Here is a 22,245-nt window from a genome sequence, read left to right on the forward strand (position 1 = left end):
ATGCACTTGTATGTAGTCTGCAAATGTGTTAGCAGTAAACACGATCTGAGGGTAATCTTGGGGAATGAGGCATTGTGGGTAGGGGAGGAACTTGAGCTTCGGAGCCTAACATTTTGGAAAGTGGCCAAGTCGGATCTGAAATCCACAGGTTGAGGAAAAATGAAAATGGACAACACAGATGAAACGTTATGGTAAGTACATAACTTTTTTTTTTTTTTTTGCCAATCTCCAAGAGAAGGGAATCCCTAAAGACTAGGCGCAAGCTAGTAAGACCAATCCTAGAAGAAACACTTGAACAAGGAACCATAGAAAAGTGAAAAGGTATCCTGTGGGCAAAAATCAGAAGACTTTTACTCCAGACTCTTTCTGGGATCAAGGAAAAATGGAACTTGGAGAACCTTTCTGGACCTATCAAGACTAAACATAGTTTTAGAAATTCCAAATTTCAGCATGTTAACAGTGCAGTCATTGCTACCCATGTTAAGCTCATAAGGACTCCTCATCACAGCTGACCTCAAAGACAACTACCTGCGTATGTGGGTATTCAAAGGACATGGGCAGTGGCTGAGGTTTGTAGGTGGCTGTATTTTCAGTTTACTACTTGCCTTTTGATTTAGCTACTCTGCCAATGCCTGACCCCAGTGGTAGTAGACTGTAAAAACAAGGATATTGTATTTATTCCTACCTGGATGACTGCCTTTTCCAGGCCCAGTCTTTGGAGGAAATGCACAGACTTCTAAACTACACCTTGCCTTGCCTGTATAAGCTAGGTTCTCTCGCATCAAGCAAGTCCAGCCTTTGCCCACCACAGAGGACAGTATTTCTAGAGACTCTCTCTTGAATAGATATGCAGCATTGCCTTTCTTCTACTAGAACAGGTGTAAGCTCCCACAGACTTCTTTCAAACGTGGCATATAAAACCAGTTGGACTGCCAGAAAAGTTCTCATTATTCTAGACCTCTTGGATTTGGCCATCATTATGGTGCTTCTAGCCAGGCTACACATGAGGAAGTTACACTGGCTTATAAAGAACATCTGGGCCCAGCAATCCAAAAAACTAGTGTTTCTCAGATTTAACCTGTCAGCAGGGAACAATGATGGTGGGTCAAACACACTCAGAAATCAGGATAATACCTTTTAAACAAACTATTCCCATTCAGACCATGTCCACGTATGCCTTAGATCAGGCTTGGTGAGCCCACAATCTAGATCTCACGGTACAGGGCACCTGGAGTACATTGGAGAGCAAGTTTCACAGACATTAAAAAGAAATGCTAGTAGTGCCACATACTTTGAGAACTGCCAAGGTAGTATGGGTGCTGAAAATAACCACAGGCAGTGCCATAGTGATGTGGTACATAAGCAATAGACCATTTACTGTAATTTTTATTTATTTATTTATTTTATTTATTTAAATTTGTTGACCGGGGGTGTCCGACTGGACGTGGGTCCATTTTCAGAGGAGGCCCAGGGAGAAAACCTCCACAGTAAAATAAACAGACAGTAGTTACATTGGATTACATAGCGATTAACAATTTAACATAGAAATTACTTACAACATATTTACAGATGAAGAACATAGTACATCAGTAGACAACTAAAATCTTTATCTGTGAAGTACATAACAGGCATTAACAAATGTAACAATGAGAAGTTCCTGCTGTATAATAAGTACTAGGCTTATGAGCATCTGAGCTTGCTATCATCAAGGTAGTTAGTGGAGATGAAAGAAAGGTAGTAGTTGGATGGGGTGGATGATATTAGAGTGGGAGTTGCAAGGGCATAGCCAGCATGTTTTTAGGTGTGCTTTTAATAAAGTTTTGAAGTTGGTGCATGATGGTACGGAGGTAATTGTGGGTGGGAGTGAGTTCCATAATTTGGCTATGGCGCAAGAGAATAGTGCTTCACCAGCAGAGTTATTGGCTTTAGTGATCTGCAAGTGATTTTGTTGCTGGATCTTAGTGGTCTGGTGGTGCGATAGGGTTGGAGTAGATTCTGGAGGGATGGGACATTTAGTGGATGGTTTACTAGTTTGTGGGCGAGTGAGAGTTGATACCACTGAAGGAGGTGAGGGAGTTCAAGCCAGCCCAGTTCAGCAAGTGAGAGATAGTGGTGACTACGGTAGGATGCCCCTGTGGCGAATTTGGCGATTTTGTTGTAGCAGGTCTCTAGCTTGTTTAGATCACATTGCCTTAGGTTGGTATATACTGGAGAGGCATAAAGTAGGGTGGAGATAAGGTGGGAATTTGCTATTGAAATCTTTGCTGCTTTGGTGAGAAATTGTTTATTTCTGTATAATGCTCCTAGTTTTTTGTGGACTTTTTTTATGGTCATGGATATGTGAATGTCAAATTTTAGTTTATTGTCTATTTCCACTCCTAGCAATTTGGTGTGCTCAGTTGAGTATATAGTGGTGTTCTCTTTTGCTGTGATGTTAAAGTGAGAGTTGTTTTGAGTATGTTTGGTGGGTTGGAAGATGAGTAGTTTAGTTTTGTTTGGGTTGAGTATTAATTGGGCATCGGATAATCATGTTTCAACAGAGGAAAAGGCTTCCTGTGTGACTTTTTGCAGTTTGGGTAGGGACTGGGCTGAGCAGATGATGGTCGAGTCATCTGCGTATTGGATGAGTGTGCCATGTTTGGTGGCAGAGGCTAGATTATTGGTGTAAACAGAGAAAAGTAGGGGTAATAATTTCTTTACATTAGCCATGCAGACCTTGAAGCAGACACTGTGATCCAAACTACTCGTGACAGCAACCTATAATCTGAAGTAGTTAACTTCATTTGATCAGCAACCTGTGGGTATCGGATCTGTCCTGGATCTGAGCTGGCAGCTTTCCAAGCTAGAGATCTGAGCTCCAAGCTCCTCCCCCTTACCCATAATACCCTGCTACCTCCATCCAGTCCTCAGATCTCACTTGCCGCGGCTTTTATAAGCACGAGTGATGAGCTCCTTGCGATTAGGTAAGATAAGGATAGGAATTTTCTCTACCTTTTTACCAGTTTAAAAAGTGTTTATGTGTGATAGTTGATCCCTTAGATTAGTTTAGTTTAGTTTAGTTGAATTTAACTTTAGTGTATTCCCCTTCCCCTTATCTGTGTGTTAGGGAGTGTGGTTGTGGTAGACATGGCCGAAGGCCCTAAGGCCATCTTTTCCAAATGCTCTGAGTGTGGCCATAAGCTGTCCCCAGCCGATGGCCACACTCAGTGCGTTCTTTGCCTGGGGGGTTGCACATTTGACATCAGGCTGCCAGATATGTGCTGCCTTTAACCCCCAGGTTTTGAGAGACAGGAGGAACAAGTTAATCTTAGCGGGGCCTTTTACCCGCGGATTTTATTTCTTCCTCCTCTCCCTCAGTGGTGCAAGTCGTGGCTGCAGCTGTTCAGCCAACGGTTCCTGCTTCCCTGGCTGGGACTCAACCTCCCACTGTGTCCCAGGGAGAGAGGGACCCTAGAAAGAAAGAGAAGAGAGATAGAGAGAGGGAGAAAGAGAGAGACAAAGACAGGGAGAGGCATAGGAGCCACAAGCGGTGGGCCAACTCAGCCCCCTCAGCCCTGCCGGTTAAGCTGCTCTATTCTCCCTTGAAGGTTCCCGGGTCCTCCCCCTCTCGGCTCCATTCCCCACATTTCTCTCCGGAGCCAGAGGAGGAGCCCCGGCCACCTTCGAGGTCGTTGAGGCGGCCTTCCCGGCCAGCCTCGGCAGCCTCTTCTAGGTCTTCGAGAAGCCTTTCTGACGCGGACATGGACCGGATGATGCGTCGCTTCCTTCAGGCCTAGATGCAGATGGGAGTGCTCTTGCCTCCCCCCCTCCATGGGGGGGGGGGCTCGGCCCCCTTCTTTGCCCCCATTGCTCCTTCTCCGATCCATTATCAGGTTTTGGAGCTGTCTGATACGAGTAGCCTCGAAGCCGGGGAGTCAGCACCGATAGTAATCGCTACTTCGATGCCGGCCTTACCTTCGAGTTTATCGGGTTCCTTTTCGGATTCGAGCTCTCGGGGCCGTGAGCCAAGCCTCGGATCCGGAGGGGTGAGTGTGTCTTCGGCTCCGATGCAGTTGGATCCGCACTTCCCTTTCGGGTCTGATCGCTTTGGTTCCAGCGCCGATCCACACGTCTAATCCGAGGGGGCTGCTCTCGGATCCCAGGGATAGTGGTTCACCTTCGGCTTTCGACGTGGTGGAGAGGGTCCTCTCAAGGGATACGAGGTCCCCGGCTCGTGCTACAGATCCACCCGCCATTCCCTCGCAGATGGGCCTGTCTTCTATCATCCAGCCCCAGGGACGGCCTGCGTCTACGCCCCAGCTAGTTCCTGTAGAGGAGCATGACCCCATTGGTGAGCCCTCCTCGGACAGTCCCGCCGAGGAGGTCCCTCACAAACGAAAGTGTAAGAGGAGACACTTGGACTCCCCCCCCCCCCCCCCGAGTCCCTCATGGAAGATACTGACTTGGAGGAAAGGGAAGGTTCCCCCAGGTCACCCCCCGAGGACGTCTCCTTTGGAGACATTATGGAGATGCTGCGCATTAGAAGGGGGTGGTCAGCCCAGAAACCTTCCTCGGATGAGTCAATGTTTCTGGAGACGTTTGACACAGGCCCGTCTACCTCTTGGGTGTCCCCTCCGGCCGACTCCCTGGTAGACCCAATTACTACCAGGGCGTGGAAGGAGCCAGACACTGTAGAGCCAATCCCCAGGAGAGCAGATAAGATCCTTAGTCCCCCGACAGACAAGACAGCGTGGAGTAAAGGTTCCCCGGTAGATGCCATGGTGGTGGCGGCTGCCACCAAGAAGGAACTGGCACAGAATAGTTCCTCGGTTCATCCTCCCGACAAGCAGTCTCGGACGATGTATCGCATCGGAAAGCGGATGTTTGCTTCAGCCACCTTTTCCATAAGGACACTGAATTACTTGGCGTACGTGATTAGGCTGCAGTGGGATCTAGTAAAAGAGTACGCTGGGTCTCCCCGGGAGTCCATGTCAGCCGAGGACAAACGAACTTTCTCAGCTCGCATGGCCACTCTAAAATCGATATCCAACACATCTATGCGGCTTCTCTCCCATGCCATGGAGGGGGCAGCTAGAGCCAGCGGAGCAGGCATCGCCTTACGGCATCACGCCTGGCTCCGACTTTGCAGAACCCTTCAAGGCGTCCTTCGCGAACGCTCCCTTTGACAGTTCTACACTGTTTGTTTGGCAAGACCGTCCGCAATACACTGCTCCAGAACGAGAAAGACGGGAAGACACTGTCTGCCATCGGAATCCACTTCTCGGCTCCTCAAAGGTCCTTTTCCAGGAACCAGAGAGGACAAAAGAAGATGTGGTTCCGGAAATCTCAGCAGTCCCGTTACGCTCCGGACCCTTCGTCCTTCAGAGGCAGGGGAGGACAAGGTGGACGCCGGCCCAGAGGCAGCGGGGGGCCGAAGAATTTCGGGTCGAGGGAACCTTTTTCCGACCGACCCGCGCAGCAACCCTGAGGGTTTGCCCGACTGCTCCTTTCTGGAGGCAGTCAGGGGGCATTTCTCTGAACACCTAGCACATTGGGAGTCCATCACGACAGATCGCTGGGTGCTCCGAATAATATCCAGAGGTTACTCTATCACCTTCATAAATCTTCCCCCTCAGTTGAGGCGCCTCCCCGATGTTCCACCCAGTCAGAGGGAGGCGGCGGCTTTAGAAATAAAGAAGCTGCTAAGAAAAAGGGCCATCCAGCATGTCCCCCCAGGCCAGTCCGGGACGGGCAATTACTCAAGGTTCTTTTTGGTGCCAAAAAAAGACGGGGGACTTAAGACCAGTTCTCGACTTGTCTACATTGAACTTGTTCATTGCCAAAGAGAAATTTCAGATGGTCACTCTTCAATCCATTTTCCCCCTTCTGCAGGAGAATGACTGGATGTGCGCCATAGACCTCAAGGATGCGTACTACCACATTCTCATGGACAGGCGATCCAGGAGGTTTCTCCACTTTTGATTGGGGGCCAGTCATTATCAGTTCAGGGTCCTCCCTTTTGGCCTCTTCACAGCCCCCAGGCTGTTCACCAAGGTCATGGCAGTTGTAGCGGCCCACCTTAGGCTTCAGGGAATACAGGTCTTGCCTTACCTGGATGACTGGCTCCTCGCCGCTCCCACCAGGCATCTACTATGCTCAGCCAGGGATTGCTTCCTGCTCTTGGCCCACCAGTTGGGGATAACTATAAATTACAAAAAATCGTCCTTTCAACCTGTTCAGGTCCTGGACTTCATAGGGGCCAGAATAGACACACTTCAGTCCAAGGCCTTCTTGACATCAGACAGACTCCGCAATTTAACTCTCCACGTCTTAGCACTTCTACAGTCTCCGGCCCCACTAGCGGAATTAGTCCTGAGAGCCCTAGGGTCCATGGCAGCAGCTGTCAACCTTTCACCCCTAGCCCGCTTGAACATGAGGGTTCTTCAATGGACCTTACAGGTGCAGTGGTCCATCCTTCGACATCTGTTGGACTCCCCGATTCCCCTCAGCAGAGTTTGCAGGGACTCCCTACTTTGGTGGCTGCATTCCCGAGAGCTTTGGGAAGGGCGGCCATTTTTGATGCCTCAACCCCAAGCCACGGTGACCACGGACGCTTCTCGCCTGGGGTGGGGGGGCATTGCATGGGCAGAACTGTCCAAGGCATGTGGACTCAAACAGAGACCGTTCTGCATATCAGTGTTCTGGAGATGAGGGCAGTGCTTCTAGCATTGCAAGCTCTTCATGCCCTTCTTCCTCCGGGGACTATTGCAATTCAGACAGACAGCATGTCAGTGGTCTGGTACATCAACAAACAGGGGGGACCAGGTCTTACCCTCTTTGCCGGGAGGCCATGAGTGTTAGGGAGTGGGCGATATCCACCAACCGTTTTCTGCTAGCAACGCACATTCCAGGTTGGTCCAACATTTTAGCGGACAAGCTAAGTCGAACTATCCTCTCGCCTTATGAGTGGTCTCTGAACCCCTTAGTAGCAAAACAGATCTTCCTCAAATGGGGTCAACCTTGCTGCGATCTCTTCGCATCGGCTTTGAACGCAAAGTGCAGCGAGTTTTTCACTCTTAATTCCCCCGCCGGGGGAGAGCCCCAGAGACGTTCTAGTTCATGCTTGGCCATCCGGTCTTCTTTATGCTTATCCTCCTCTCCCGTTAATGACAAAATTCTTACAGAAAGCTCGTCGCTTGTGGAGCAAGGTTATCCTCATAACCCCGTTCTGGCCTCGTCAAACCTGGTTCCCGTACCTACAGTCTCATCTCATAGCTCCTCTTTGGATCTTGGATCACATTCCAGATCTGATTTCTCATCCTTCCGAATCTGGATGACCTCAAGCTCTCGGCTTGGTTGATCCAGTTCCGTTAGTGGATAGGGCTCCCGGTATCTCGTCCGCAGATAAATCCATCCTGGTGGCGGTGCATACGCCTTCTACCAGGAAGGTCTACAACAGTAAATGGAAACGTTTTTCCGTCTGGGCCTGGTGTAGGAATTTGGACCCTTTTACGGCTCCCATTCCAGCAGTATTTGAATTTCTATCTCACATTTTCCATCAAGAGGCCAGTTCTTCTACTGTGAAGGTTCAAATGGCGGCCATTTCCCACTTCCACATCAGGGACAATCTTGGTCCTTTAGCTTCCACTAAGATCTGTAAGACTTTCTTAAAGGGCACCTTTCTTTTAAGACCTCCTGTCAAGAATGCGGTTCCTCCATGGGATCTAATGTTAGTTCTTCAGGCTCTAACTGGTCCACCCTTTGAGCCTGCAGCTTCTGTTGACTTAAAGTTCTTGTCTTGGAAAACTGCTTTCTTAATTGCTATTACCTCAGCTAGAAGGGTATCTGAGCTTCAGGCCCTTTGTACTAAATCCCCGTATCTTGTCTTCCATAAGGACAGAGTATCTCTCAGGACTAATCCTTCCTTCTTACTTAAAGTGGCTTCCGAGGCTAACATCAACCAATCCATTAATCTGCCTGTTTTCTTCCCTAACTATCAGAACAAGGGGGAGTACAGACTGCATTCATTAGATGTGCATAGAAAATTGCGCTTTTACTTGCACAGAACAGCTGCCTCTCGCAAGTCGGAACAGCTCTTTGTTTCCTTTGCTAAGCCATCCTTGGGTAAACCAGTAACGAAGGTGACTCTAGCTAGATGGATATCTCACTGCATTTTCCTTACATACAAAACTTCTGGTCGGCTGGAGCCCTTGGGGGTTCATGCTCATTCTACCCATTCTATGGCTACCTCTGCTGCGTTTTGGTCAAGAGTTCCCTTGGATGACATCTGTTCTGCGGCTACTTGGGCTTCTTCTCATACCTTTATTTTGTATTGTAAATTAGATCTGATATCCAGAGGGAGGGCGGCCTTTGGCTCTGCAGTGCTCCGGAATATTCTTCCTTGAGGACCTCCCAAGTTTTTTGGTAGCTGGGGACTCTGTCCCACAGGTTGCTGATCAAATGAAGTTAACTACTTCAGATAAAGAAGTTATGTACTCACCATAATGTTCCATCTGAGTAGGTAACTTCATTTGTCAGCAACCGACCCCCCTCCTTCCCCCTAACCTGGCTTTCGTTACCTGAATGATAGAAAGATTCAGTCCTGGTATGCATCAGGTTTAGGATGTTCAGGTATTGTTTGTCTTGGTGTTGTCTGGTAATTGGGCAAACTCGATCTGAGGACTGGAGGGAGGGAGATAGCAGGGTATTATGGGTAAGGGGGAGGAGCTTGGAGCTCGGATCTCTAGCTTGGAAAGCTGCCGGCTCAGATCCAGGACGGATCCGATACCCACAGGTTGCTGACAAATGAAGTTACCTACTCAGATGGAATGTTATGGTGAGTACATAACTTCTTTTTTCCTCACAGTAGATCTCCATTACACACCTATTAAGCATAACCTCAGTAAAGTCACACAAATGGATGCTACACAGGAAAACCTTTCTGAATCTGATCAGTAGGTGGAGTGTACTGGAGGTGTACCTTGTTGCTCCTCTTGAGTAGCAGACAGATGTAATGTGATCCTATCTCACCTACATTCTCTACAGATGGGTTCGGAGCCGATCCTCGGCTCCGACTCGGCCGCTATACAATAGAACGCAGTCTCTTATTGGCTGAGTTACCTCATATCCCAGGATGCACCACTATCACTTCCCCAGATCTCGTTTGCCGCTTTCCAGCATAGACGTGGTCTCGGACTTGGCTGAGCTAAGTACCTTTAGTCGGAAAACTTTTTCTGTATGAATTTTCGTAAAACTTACCCAAAAGCTGTTTTAACAGCTATTGTTGTTGTGTGACTGGTTTTTATATATATTTTTGTGGTAAATTGTGTTTGTTTGCTACTGTATGGTCCCGTTTCAGTTAGAGAGGCCTACCCTACCCTAACGGTCCCGTTTAAGTTAGAGGAGCCTAGCCCTATCCTAAGCGTTTAAGTTAGCCTAGGTTGTCTGTGTTAACTTGTTTTTTTCTTGTAGTCTCTGTTAGTGTTTTTAGAACCATGTCTAAAGAACATAGACCATCCGGTTTTAAAAAATGTATAAAATGTAATTACAAAATGTCTATAACTGATGACCATTCCTTATGTGTTTATTGTTTAGGTTCCAAGCATCTTCAGGAGTCCTGTAGCGTTTGCCACGCTTTTTCCTCTCGCGTCCTCCAAGAGAGGAAAAATAAGTTGATCTTGAAAGGGCTTATTGCCCCTTCCTTTGAGGAAGCCCTATCTTCCTCTTCTTCTTCACCTTCTGGGAAGAAGAAAAAATCTTCGGCTCCGACCAGCCCGTCGGATCCGGCAGCAAAAAAGTCTTGGCAGGCTTCTCCGTCGGCTCCACGGACTTCGGAGCCGAGGGCGGAACGGTCTGCCTCGATGTCTCCAGCCTCGACTCCTCGGGTTTCGGAGTCGAGAGCTCGGGCGTCGAGAGGCGTGTCACCTTCATCGGCTCCACTGCCTTCAGAGCTGATGGGGGTTGCCCGCTCAGACACTTCCCCTTCGGCGCCGAAGTCCACATCGGCTCCGAGGGAAATTGCAGTTGTAGTGGAGTCTCCCTCGGCGCCGATAATTCTTGAACCATTACGGAGCCGGTCCCCCAGTCTTTCGGAACCGGCGGAGAAGTCGACTCGGACCCGGTCGGTCTCTTCTCGGTCATCGAGGATGTCCGATTCGGACTTAGACAGGGTGCTTCAGAGGCTCTTTCAGTCTCCAGTCTTCGCAAAGTTGATCTCGGCTCCAGCCCAGTCGGCTCTGGAGCCGATCTCCCATCCTGCTACATTGATTCCTCCTCCAACGGCCTCGGCGCCGTTGGAGTCGGTGTTGGTGGAAATGGTGGAGGTTATCGGGTCGGTTTCGACCCTAACTTCAACCCCGTCCCTCGGGTCGGGGTTCGGTACGTGGACCTCCTCTGTCGGCCCCGGGGGGACGCTTCGGGCCCGATTCTTTCGGTTCCGAGCCTCCCTCTCGGTGCATCGGCTGCGGGGGCTCCGACTGCTGTTGTGGTCTCGGGGGCTGGACCTTCCCAGGACTCTGGGGGTCCAGCCTTCGATGCCATGAGAAGTGCCTTGGCCAAATCCTCTGTGGCCACTTCGACCTTTTCACTATCACCTTCCCTGGGCATGGAGACTGGCGCCTCTGCAATACCCCTGTCTTACGACAGCGGAGCCCCTGGGCCTGAGGTTACCCCCATTGGGGGTTCCCTTCTTCCTGGGGGTTCCACGCTTTCGGAGGAACCTCCCAGGAAGAAACAGTGTAAGAGGAAACACGTCGACTCCCCTGATGAGTCTCTCACCTCGGACACCGACCTCGATGATGCGGAGGGGTCCCCAAAGTTGTCCTCGGAAGATGTCTCCTTTGCGGACATCCTGGAGATCCTCAAACAACGAGGCGACTGGCAGTCCAAACCCCCTTCTGCTGAGGAGTCGGTTTTCCTCAAGGCCTTCGGGGCTCAGCCCTCCGCCTCCTGGGTGTCTCCGCCCTTCGATGAGCTCCTGGATTTGATCTCTCGAAGGGCGTGGGAACACCCGGATTCTGTGGAACCGGTGCCAGCTCGCCCCAATAAGTTCCTCTCAGCTCCCCCGGACAAGGACTTTTTATCTAAAGGCGTGGCTGTAGATGCTATGGTGGTGGCATCTGCCACCCAACAAGATGTGGCAGAGGCTTCAACGTCCGTCCATCCTCCTAATAAAGAGTCTAGGAGCATGGATTGGTACGGCAAGCGTACCCTTTCTTCAGCGGCCTTTACATTAAGGTCTCTGAATTACCTGACACATTTCACCAGACTACAGAGGGATCTGATCAAGGAGCTTTCGGATACCCTCTCTGGTAACTTACCTGAGCAGTTGACCCAGACGGTTAACTCCCAGTTGGCTACCCTATCTTCATTATCTAACTCGTCCATGAGGCTCATATCTTATGCAGCCGAAGGAGCGAGTAGGGCAGCGGGAACAGGTGTTGCTCTACGGAGACGAGCCTGGCTACGCCTGTGTCACTTTGCGGAGGCCTTTAAGTCTTCCTTTGCCGATGCCCCCTTTGATGGGTCCTCACTGTTTGGACCCAAGGTAAAGGACACATTGTCTCGTTGCGAACAGGAGGGTAAGACTTTAACTGCTCTAGGAGCCCGGTTTTCCGTTCCCTTCAGACCTTAGCCCAAGGCTCGAAGAGGAGGAAAAATGTGGTTCCGCAAATCTCAAAAGCCTTACTCTTCGCAGCAGAGCGATTCCCCTCCTAGAGGCAGAGGAAGGGGAAATTTTTCAGGGAGACGCCGTCCCAGAGGCGGCGGAGGCCCCCGCAACACTGGAGACCGCGAGTCCTTTCGTGGCTCCTCTTCCTTCCAGCACCCCTGAAGGAGTACCCGACTGTGCAGCTCCGGAGCCAGTCGGGGGTCGCTTTTCGAAGCACCTAAAGGCCTGGGAAAATATTACTCAGGACCAATGGGTGCCTCGGATCATCGTCGGAGGTTATACCATCCCCTTTGTTCAACCCCCTCCACCAGTCCAAAGAATCCCGGACCCACCACCCAGTCAACGGGATCATGCAGCCAGCGAAGTATCAAAGCTGCTTCAAAAAGGGGTCATCCAACCTGTTCCCGTAGACCAGGCCGGATTAGGGACTTACTCGAGATTCGTTTTGGTGCCAAAAAAGACCGGGGACTTGAGACCCATTCTGGATCTCAGCAAACTAAACCGATTTGTAAAAAAGTCCAAATTCCGGATGGTCACTTTGCAATCCATTCTCCCGCTTTTGGAGAAAGGTGTTTGGATGTGCTCCATAGATCTCAAAGACGCCTACTATCACATCCTGATAGATCAGGCATCGAGGAGACACTTACGCTTCAGCCTAGGAGACAGTCATTTTCAGTTCCGAGCACTGCCCTTTGGTCTCACCACAGCCCCCAGGGTGTTCACCAAATGTTTGGCGGTGGTGACTGCTCACTTGAGAAGTCTAGGATTCCAGGTGTTTCCATACCTAGACGACTGGCTCCTAACTGCCACCTCCAGGCATCTACTCTCTGAGAACCTAGCAGCCACTATCACACTAGGCAACTCCTTAGGTATCACCTTCAATTGGTCAAAATCTGTTTTGCAACCATCTCAGCGTATTCTGTTTATTGGTGCAGAAATAGATTCAAGGCAGATGCGAGTCTATCTCCCTACGGAAAGAATAGCGATGCTCCAGCATCAGGTTCAGGCTCTGCTCCTCAAACGTCGTGCTCCAGCAAGAATGGTCCTACAGCTGTTGGGCTCCATGGCAGCCACCATTCTTCTGGTCCCCTTAGCAAGGTTGCACATGAGGATACTTCAGTGGCTCCTATCAGTCCAGTGGTCTTATCAAGACCTTCCCCTCAGTCACCACATACTGATCACAGACACGTGCAAACAGGATCTTCGTTGGTGGCTTCTATCCTCCAACCTGAATCTAGGGCGACCCTTCGTTCCCCCACTCCCCTCTGCCACGCTGACTACGGACGCCTCCCAGACAGGGTGGGGGGGGGACATTATCTGGACAGGTCAGTCCAAGGCACGTGGCACTCCGACGAGAGTCTTCTCCATATCAATATCCTGGAGATGAGGGCGGTGCTTTTAGCGTTGCAAGCACTGCACGATCACCTCCCCCAGGGTACGATTGCCATTCAATCCGACAACATGTCGGTAGTCTGGTACTTAAACAAGCAAGGAGGAACCAGGTCCTACCCCCTTTGCAGAGAAGCCACGAAAGTATGGAATTGGGCGATCGCTACCAAGCGTTTCCTAGTGACAACGCACATTCCGGGGAAATCCAACGTGATAGCAGACAGACTGAGCAAAACTATTCTCTCACCTCACGAGTGGTCCTTGAACAACAAAGTGATATCGCAGATATTCACAAGATGGGGAGTTCCTTGTTGCGATCTCTTCGCAAGTCCCCTCAACGCGAAATGCCAACACTTCTTCACTCTGACCCCAGTTCCGGGGGAGATTCCCAAGGACGCTCTAGTCCACGTTTGGCCCTCCGGTCTGCTATATGCCTTTCCACCGGTTCCCCTTCTCCCCAAGGTGATTCAGAAGGCGATTCGCTTGAGAAGCAAAATGATATTAATCGCCCCATACTGGCCTCGACAAGTCTGGTTCCCCTTTCTTCACAGATATGCATTGGAGGGTCCTTGGTTCCTGGACCAAGTTCCGAACCTTTTGACTCATCAGTCAGGACAGCTCCATCAGTCCCTCCATTCATTGAAGTTGGCAGCCTGGCTACTCCTCTTCCAACCATAGTTAGGAGCCATACTTTTGCCCCTGAAGTCATGCACATCTTGTCTTCGGCCCACAAGACTTCTACGAAAAAGATATATAGCAATAAATGGAAGAGGTTTGCTATTTGGGACCAACTCCGAGGATTAGACCCGATGACAGCCTCGGTATCAGAAGTACTGAAGTTTTTAGCTTCCCTATTCAACCAAGGTTGCTCAGTGTCTACCATCAAAGTACAACTGGCGGCTATTTCAAATTTTCATGAAAGTGTGCAACCTCCTTTAATGAGCAACAAGTTGTGCAAAGCCTTTATTAAAGGAACTTGGCTTCTACGACCCTCTATATCTCAACCTGCACCTCCGTGGGACCTTAACGTGGTATTAGGTGCATTAACCTCATCCCCCTTTGAGCCGGCAGCAACCTGTGATCTAAAATTCCTTTCTTGGAAGACTGCCTTTCTAGTTGCTATTACTTCAGCCAGACGAGTTTCAGAACTTCAAGCCCTATGTGTTAAACCACCATACTTGGTATTTCACAAGGATAGAGTATCTCTTAGACCAAACCCATCTTTTATAACAAAGGTTTGTTCTAACTTTTGTCTACAACAATCACTAGAGCTACCGGTCTTCTTCCCCAAGTATTCGAATAGAGCTGAATATACTTTTCACTGCTTGGATGTGCACAGACAATTACGTTTCTATTTGGATAGGACACACAAAGCACGAAAATCAGATCAACTGTTTGTGTCCTTTTCGGATAATAGATTAGGCAAAGCCGTCACAAAAGTCACTATTGCCAAGTGGATCAGGGACTGCATTAATCATGTTTATCTCATCTCAAATAAGGAACTTATAGCTCCAGTGAAAGCTCATTCTACCAGGGCTATGGCCACTTCGGCAGCTTTTCATTCCAAGCTCCCTATTGGTGACATTTGTGCGGCTGCCACGTGGACATCTTCACACACCTTTGTTTCTCACTACAAATTAGATGTGGCATCCAGGGGTCGAGCTTCCTTCGGTTCCACAGTTCTCAGGAGTGTTTTCCAGTGAGCCACCCGGGAATTAGGTGCTAGGGACGCTGTCCCATCTGTAGAGAATGTAGAGATAGGATCACATTACATCTTTTAGTTATGTACTTACCATAACTTTAGATGTATGGGATCCATCTCGCCTACATTCCTAATAACCCACCCTCCTTCCCCCTGCCTCGTAGACCAGGAGAGACCGGACGATCCGAAATTGAACTTCTTTCCTCTCTTGAAAGACCTGAGAATGTTATAACAATAGTATGTTTCTGTGAGCATGAGTGCGGACAAACAAGATCTGGGGAAGTGATAGTGGTGCATCCTGGGATATGAGGTAACTCAGCCAATAGGAGACTGCGTTCTATTGTATAGCGGCCAAGTCGGAGCCGAGGATCGGCTCCGAACCCCATCTGTAGAGAATGTAGGCGAGATGGATCCCATGCATCTAAAGTTATGGTAAGTACATAACTAAAAGTTAAGCAAATTCTGCTGCAGGGCACCTCACTGCAAACTTGTGCAGTGGATGCCTTCTCCCTAAATTGGAGATGTATTTTTCTGTATGCTGTCCCTCCACTTTCCTCATTCCCCATAGTAATTCAGAAGATAAAGGAGGAGAGACCAGAAGTTATAATTGCGCCTTTCTGGCCAGGACAGCACTGGTCCTCCCACTTCCTTAATTTGACTCTGGAGAAACATAGAAACATTTCTTGCTGCCATAGTATGTCAGCCTCCTGACTGTGGCCTCAGCTTCTTGCTGAAAAAATCTTTGCCTAATTTGAACCAGCTGCTTCTGCTTCAATGAAATGCTTGTATTGGGAAACAGCTTTTTTGATAATGGTGACATCAGCCAGCAGAGTCTCAGAACTGCAGGCCTTAATGTGCAAAGAACCCCTCCTCATTTTCCACAAAAACAGAATTACCTTGTGCAATAACCCCTTCTTTATGCTTAAGTTGATTCTGAAGTAGCATTGAATCAGATCATTCAGTTCTCTCTCTTACCTACATTCCAGAAAAAAATACAGAGAGGTCTACACTCTCTGGATGTGCACAGCCAATTCAAGTACCATGTGAACAGAACTCATGTTTTCAAAATGTCAGCACAGCTTTGCCCCTTTTGCCTAGGTTAAGAAAGAATTGTCTGTCTCTAACCTGTTTTCAAATAGATAGCATGTTATATTCACATTTGCCATAAGATCCTTGGGAAATTAATACAACGCAGAATCAGGCCATGCTGTTCCAGGGCCACAGTCACTACAACTGCTTTCTACAGGACAGTCTGAAAGCAGACACTTTTTTATACATTTATTAACCGAGTCCACTGGACACAAGTGCCCCCTTTGCAGGGCAACCTAAGGACACTGTATGGGTTACGTGATTTCCTCAGAGTCACACAGTAGTCAAGAGGAGGTGGAAAGAAACAGACCCTTTGGTTACAGGTAGCAACTCATTAATAGTTCAAAGCTTTAGTCCTCTGCACTAACTGCTAGACCTTCTGTGCATACTTTCTGCAAGCACTATAGGTTGGGTCCCATTTCCAGTGTAGGAGCATATTTTGCCCTCCACATCTACTCCGATTCTATAACCAAACACCCTATCTACAGTGAATGCCAGTTTTCATAGTTTTCCCAAAAGCTATGACTAAAACTGTGATCCACATGAAGAACATTTACTATGGTGTGTAATCATGTTAACATGATTGTAGATATTCCAGTGTGGTCAGTGTTGCAGTTTTGAGTCCCTCCCACCATTCCCTGGAACGTTGGAGGTACCAGTAGCTGGGGAGGGTACACATTTATCTTCTGTGCCTTGTTTAGTTACTTCAAGACTATGCATTCTGTCTGGGTCGCAGACCTGAACCTGTATGCATTGCCATTAAGATGGTTTACCACTGGTGTTTGTACCTGTCTTGCTTTGAGGGGAAAGAAAGAGATAAAGATGGCCAGGCATAGGAGTCAGTTCTATATCAGGTGTGTGAGAACATCTGAGGTATGGTGACATCAGCACAACTTACAAGGGAAGGATGCTCAGCTCTGAAAATCTGGTCAGATGTTGGACCTTAGTCTGTGTGCAGTGTTCCATAAGGTTTTGACTGCTGCAGTGATCGTTCTCAAACATCTTCAGCTTCAGTAGGTTGACTACACAAATGCACTTTCTTTTCCATGTGATTTAAACTTTATGTTGCGTAAATGGACTTTACTTCCTTTTGATGCTGTAGAAACTACTTTTCCTGGAAAACACTTTTTGTAGTGGATGTTACATCTAACAGAAGAATTTCAGGTTGCAAGCTGCCATATGTAAATTTCCTTATTTGGCATTCCATTATGAGAGTGGCACTCAAGACCATCCCTTATCGCATTCTCAGACTGGTGTCAGCTATCTCTCTTAACAATTTTGTGCAACAGTGTTTTTTTTTTTTTTAATGCAAAAATACCAAATTGATGGTGAACATTGTTTACACTTGCTGGATATAGAAAAGTTAGGTATTATACAATGATTTGTAAGAGAGAGTGGGGAATAATTATAGAATTGTGTAATTATGTAGACAACAGCTTGCTACAGTCACAATTCCCTTTACAGGTTAGAGGACTCGAAGATGACAATTAGGCTTCTGGCACTGCTGTTGTTAATTCTTTGTGCACCCATGAAAATACAATGGAATGTTGGCATTGGCTCAGCTAAGACTTTCACAGTGAATATAGTACTGATAATGAAATCTCTAACCAGGATAAAGGCACAAGTAGGAGAGATGCAACTATGTTATGTTTTTCTTTGATGTCTTGCTCTTTATGCCAACTCAACGCATGGGGTCAGACTAAGTAGAATCAGTGTTAAGTATGCTGTCAGAGCATGAGACATGATTGCCATTGAATGTTCTGGCAGGGCATGCAGGCCCCTGATGCAAAAGTGTGAGAAAAAATTGCCACTTGGGGATAGTAAAGGAGCTTTCAACTGTTACTCTTACTGAAGGATTCCTCATGGCTCATGTGATAGAATGAGTACATATTTGTTATTTCCAACTTAGTCTACAAAGCCGTATCATCTATGATTTTTTCGTGCTCCGATCGCTTAGTGATTACAGCAAATGAGATGCTGTATATTTGGAATGTGAATATGAGTATCAGACATTGACAGCAATAATGAAGTGCACATAGCTTAAGACAAATTGATTTGGTGTTTTAACTTTTTGAGGAAAGGTAAGGAGACTGGCATGTAAGCAACATGAATAAAGTTACCAGGAGTATAACTGCATACAGTATAACTTATTATACAAAGACTGGCCATTAACTTTCAAAAAGGAGCATGCTGATTGGTCAGCCCAACTAGCGTGCTCATTGTAAATTGAACATATACCAGTAGAAAAAAGTCCGACCACCCGGGCTTTCTTCTTTTAATATATGCTGTGGAAATTCTAGTTTTCTTTAATTAAAAAAAAAAAAAAACTTGGGAATCCAGAAACTTCAAAAGAACGAGAGAGATGCGATAGAGAAAATACAAGGAAATCCGGGTACATTATGCAAAGCTAGAGAAAAGTACCTGATTATCCTTATATTTTCTCTGTCCATTTTCTCTCGTACATTTGAAGTCTCCGGATTTCAGTATTTTTTTTTGTTAAAAACAAACAAAAAAAAAGTGACTGAGATCTTCCTTTCGCCTTTGCTTCCAATCCACAGCACTGATGTACTGTGTAAGTGTGGGAATGTAAGTCCCATACGCATGCGCAGTACATCAAGAAAGACCTATGATACCAGGGAAAATCACAGAAGAGCACCACGGCACCATTATACAAGGGAATTATTTAAGGAGAGTAAGCAACCTTTTTCTTAAAATAATGTCATTGTAGGATAGCAATAACCCATGGCTGGGTGTGGGCAATGCTGATTTACTCGCACCCAGCCATGGATTATTACTGTAGTATTCCATAGTTTATGCACATACAGACATCATACAAGCAGCTCATAATGAGGTGTTAACAGGAATGCATTAAATTGCAGATGAATAACCACACAACTGAAATAAACAGCAATTCAGTTGACAAATAAGCAAGTCATGTTTTTTTTATATATATTTTAAGGACAAAGAAACAGGCAAATCTTCTGTAGTAGTGGGAACATGGAATGTACAAGAACACATGGACTGGGCAAAGAAGAATGTGGCCAGATCGTATCTGCTCAGAGATGACGGTACACAGAAAGTGAAGTAAGTTTTCTTACACAGGTGTTCCATGCCCATGTACAAAATGGGTTTTAGAATATTTGGCTGTATTACCATAAGGAATTTACAGTGCTCTCTGTGATACTGCATTGTTTTGCAACTCTTTGACATTGGATCAGTATGAACATAATTTTTATCTGATTTTACATTTATCAAATGTACACATCTTTAAATAATTTCACTTGTGCTTGTAGGTAAAGTCTATGAATTATATTTTGGCAGCAGGAATTACCAAAAATAAAAGACATTCATGCTTCATTTCACTGTAGCTTACCCTTTTTTTGACATAACCTTAAGTTGTGATCTTTTTTAACTTTTGCCTTTAAAATGTTAACTTGATTATGATGCTGTTGTAATAGGTTGTGCTGTCTGTTCCTGTGTGTCTTTTAAAGTGCTTAGTTCCATTGCCATCAAAGGGTTCAAAAATTTGTATGTCCCCATTTCTAAATGAGTTATTTTATCCAGTTAATAAATACTGGAACTATGATTTATGAATCATTTGGTTCATAGGTGTTTACTAGGCTAACGACCACAAGGACATAGGTGCCAAACCAGGGGTGAATTTCTGGTTTTACATCCAGTTGCCCAAATTGCACTTGAATTGGTTTAGGGAGGAACTCTGCATCACATGGATGGGGAGCCTGTTCCATAGACAGGGTAGTTTCTGGGACACATACCTATCTCTCCAACAGGTCCTACTTATATCACAGGCAAGTGTTTAGAACGGGTAATTCTCGTACTGTTTATTTTGTGGATATGCAGGAGGTCCATCAGAGTGGGGTCTGACAATGCCGTGTATGCTAGGCATAGATCTCCCCTCAAAAGCCTGTAAGAGACAGAATACAGGGACAGGGCCTTGAGGCAGTCAGCATAGGACATATTACTTATGCCCCGTATTCTTTTAGTGAGAAACCTCTGTGGACATTCCAGTTGTTTGGATATGCCTGGTTAGGTACATATCAAAGGGGCATTGTACTCAGTGATAGGTCTGATGAATGCCGAATACAGTGGAACAATGACTTCCTTGGACTTAGATGCCATATCTTTGTTTATAAGTTGTGCAACATAGAATGATTTCCTCACCACTGTAGACACGTGATGATCAAAGATTAGATTACTATCTATGTGTGTCCCTAAGTCCCTGACTACTTGGTCAACTCTAAGGGGTGTGTTGTCAAGTTACCAGGGATGGATGACTTCCCAAAAGATACTGTTATGCATTTCTTGGCATTTAGTTTTAGTCCATGGCTCTAACACCATTTGCTTGTCTGTGTCAGCCCCTCCTGGAGAAAATGTGTGTTAGTATGAGATTCAGTGACAGCTCCTAATTTACAATCATCCTTAAATTTAGTCATCCAAAGACCACTGACATTGGGCTTGACTTCTGAGAAGTAAAGGACCAGATTCAGTATGGTTGCACCCCTGGTTGGTGTATTGACAATCTGGTCCAGGGAGTTTGTGTTGACAAAATCCAGGAATCTCTGTGCATGTACATTTGATGTTGTATAGGATTCCCAGTTAATAGTGGGGTAATTAAAGTCACCCATGAATATGGTATTGGGTTGGATGGTTAGTGTTTCTAATAAGTTTAAAATACATGGTATGAGTTTCCAGGGTCATAGAGAGGGACCTATAGCTTGCGAGAAAGTGGTATTGGGTTTTACCTATGGTGATGTGAATATGGAGCAGCTCAAGTGCATTGTCCTGTTTGACCAGTCTTGAAGTATATGTATTTTTTATGTAAATAGAGACGCTTCCACCTTTAGTCCCATGTGAAGTAGCTGGTCTAAATGTGTAGAAGGCATTATAACCTTGTACTGTTGGTGTGCTGTGTGCGGCTTTAAACCATGTCTCAGAGACTGCACAGACATCAGCATTCTCTAGCGTAAAGAGAGTTTCCAGGGAGTGGAGTTTTTTGTTTAGGCTCCTAGCATTGAGCTTTACCTTTAGATTTTCTTGGTTTTGATTTGCTATGTTAGAAGTACTTTCAGTTTGGCATTGCCTAAAAAAGGCACTTTGGGGGAAGACAGTGTTTTAGCTGATATTTGAAAGCCTACAGAGGAGAAGTGCAGACCATCCCTGACAAAGCAGCATGGTCTGTTGACCACTTCCTTCCATGCTGACAAGTATTGCACCCCCTTAGAATGACACCAGAAATTAAGCCAATTATTAAAGTCAGTCATCTTTTGCTCGTATTGTGGCATCATCCTTGGTGAAGGTAAAATGCTGCTCAATGTTAGGCTCATACCAGCCTGAGACACATATTCCGAGAGCTCTTTGATGTCTCTCTTCATATAGTCTAGGGAGGTATGTCTCAGGTCATTTACTCCCACATGGACTATGATTGAGTTATATTGGTAATTGTGGTCCAGTGACCTGAGTGCATGCGTAATGTGGCAGATCCTAGCCCCTGATAAGCAACTTGACCATAACTTTCTCGTTACTCATCCTGGTATGAGGGACATCAATGTGCCTCTCTATGGAGGCTCCATTGACTAGAATGTTGGATTGTGTGGTGACTTGCCTTATGGGCTTAGAGGTAGAGGCTCCATGAGATGTAGCTATATGTGTTGATGTGGGTGTTGTTTTGAAAGAGTGCGTTTGGGGTTGCTGAGGGTATTTCTTATGTGTACTTTGTCTAAAAGGTATTTGTGGTTTAGGAAGGTTACATATAAGTGCCTCAGTATATGTGGGTCTATATGTCTGCTTTGAATTGTGTGTGATGGGTGCAGCATGTGTACTACTGACAACCTTATTGACATTAGGAGCACTTTTATGTGGGAGCTTTGCCTGTTGTGTAAGTACATCTCTCACATACCATATCAGTTTGTTTGAGAATTAGCTGGTTGTCAGTAAACATGAGGCAATTTAATATAATATAACTTAAACACACTTGAAAATATTCTTAGCTGGGTCTCCTGTAGCTTTCCTCAAGAAACCATAATCTTAGGAGACTTTAATATTGATTGGAACTCCTGCATATCTCCCAAACCCACCTTTCACCTCAATCTCTTTAACTTTCAACAAACCATAAACTCCCCTACTAGAATTCACAAATCAACCAATAAACAAGCCATCCTGGACTGGATATTGATCAACAATAATCCCCTCTCATATAAAACTGGAATACTCCCAGACAATATCAGCGACCATCTCCTCACCTACATCACTAAACAAAAAAATAATCTCAAACAGGCTAGTTATCGTACTATACGTAACAAAAAAAAAACTTTAACCTTCCTACTTTCCTTAATGAACTCAAGGAATGTAACTGGTCAGCTCTAAAACACCTCCCACTTGATGAAACAGTTACCCATTT

At 46.4% G+C, this 22,245-nt stretch overlaps 1 protein-coding gene across 1 annotated transcript in view; it reads left to right on the forward strand.

Annotated features, from left to right (window-relative positions):
• The window catches only part of ERLEC1 (endoplasmic reticulum lectin 1), a 1,331,813-nt gene that overhangs the window by 1,018,701 nt on the left and 290,867 nt on the right, over window positions 1-22,245 (forward strand). The window contains exon 12 of the mRNA XM_044055082.1: window positions 18,787-18,911. Coding sequence (XP_043911017.1) covers window positions 18,787-18,911 — 125 coding nt within the window. The remainder of the gene's footprint in view (window positions 1-18,786; window positions 18,912-22,245) is intronic.

The sequence above is a fragment of the Protopterus annectens genome, chromosome 1.part2, assembly GCF_019279795.1.
Source record: "Protopterus annectens isolate FY-2018-M chromosome 1.part2, PAN1.0, whole genome shotgun sequence".
NCBI classification, from domain to species: Eukaryota; Metazoa; Chordata; order Ceratodontiformes; family Protopteridae; genus Protopterus; species Protopterus annectens.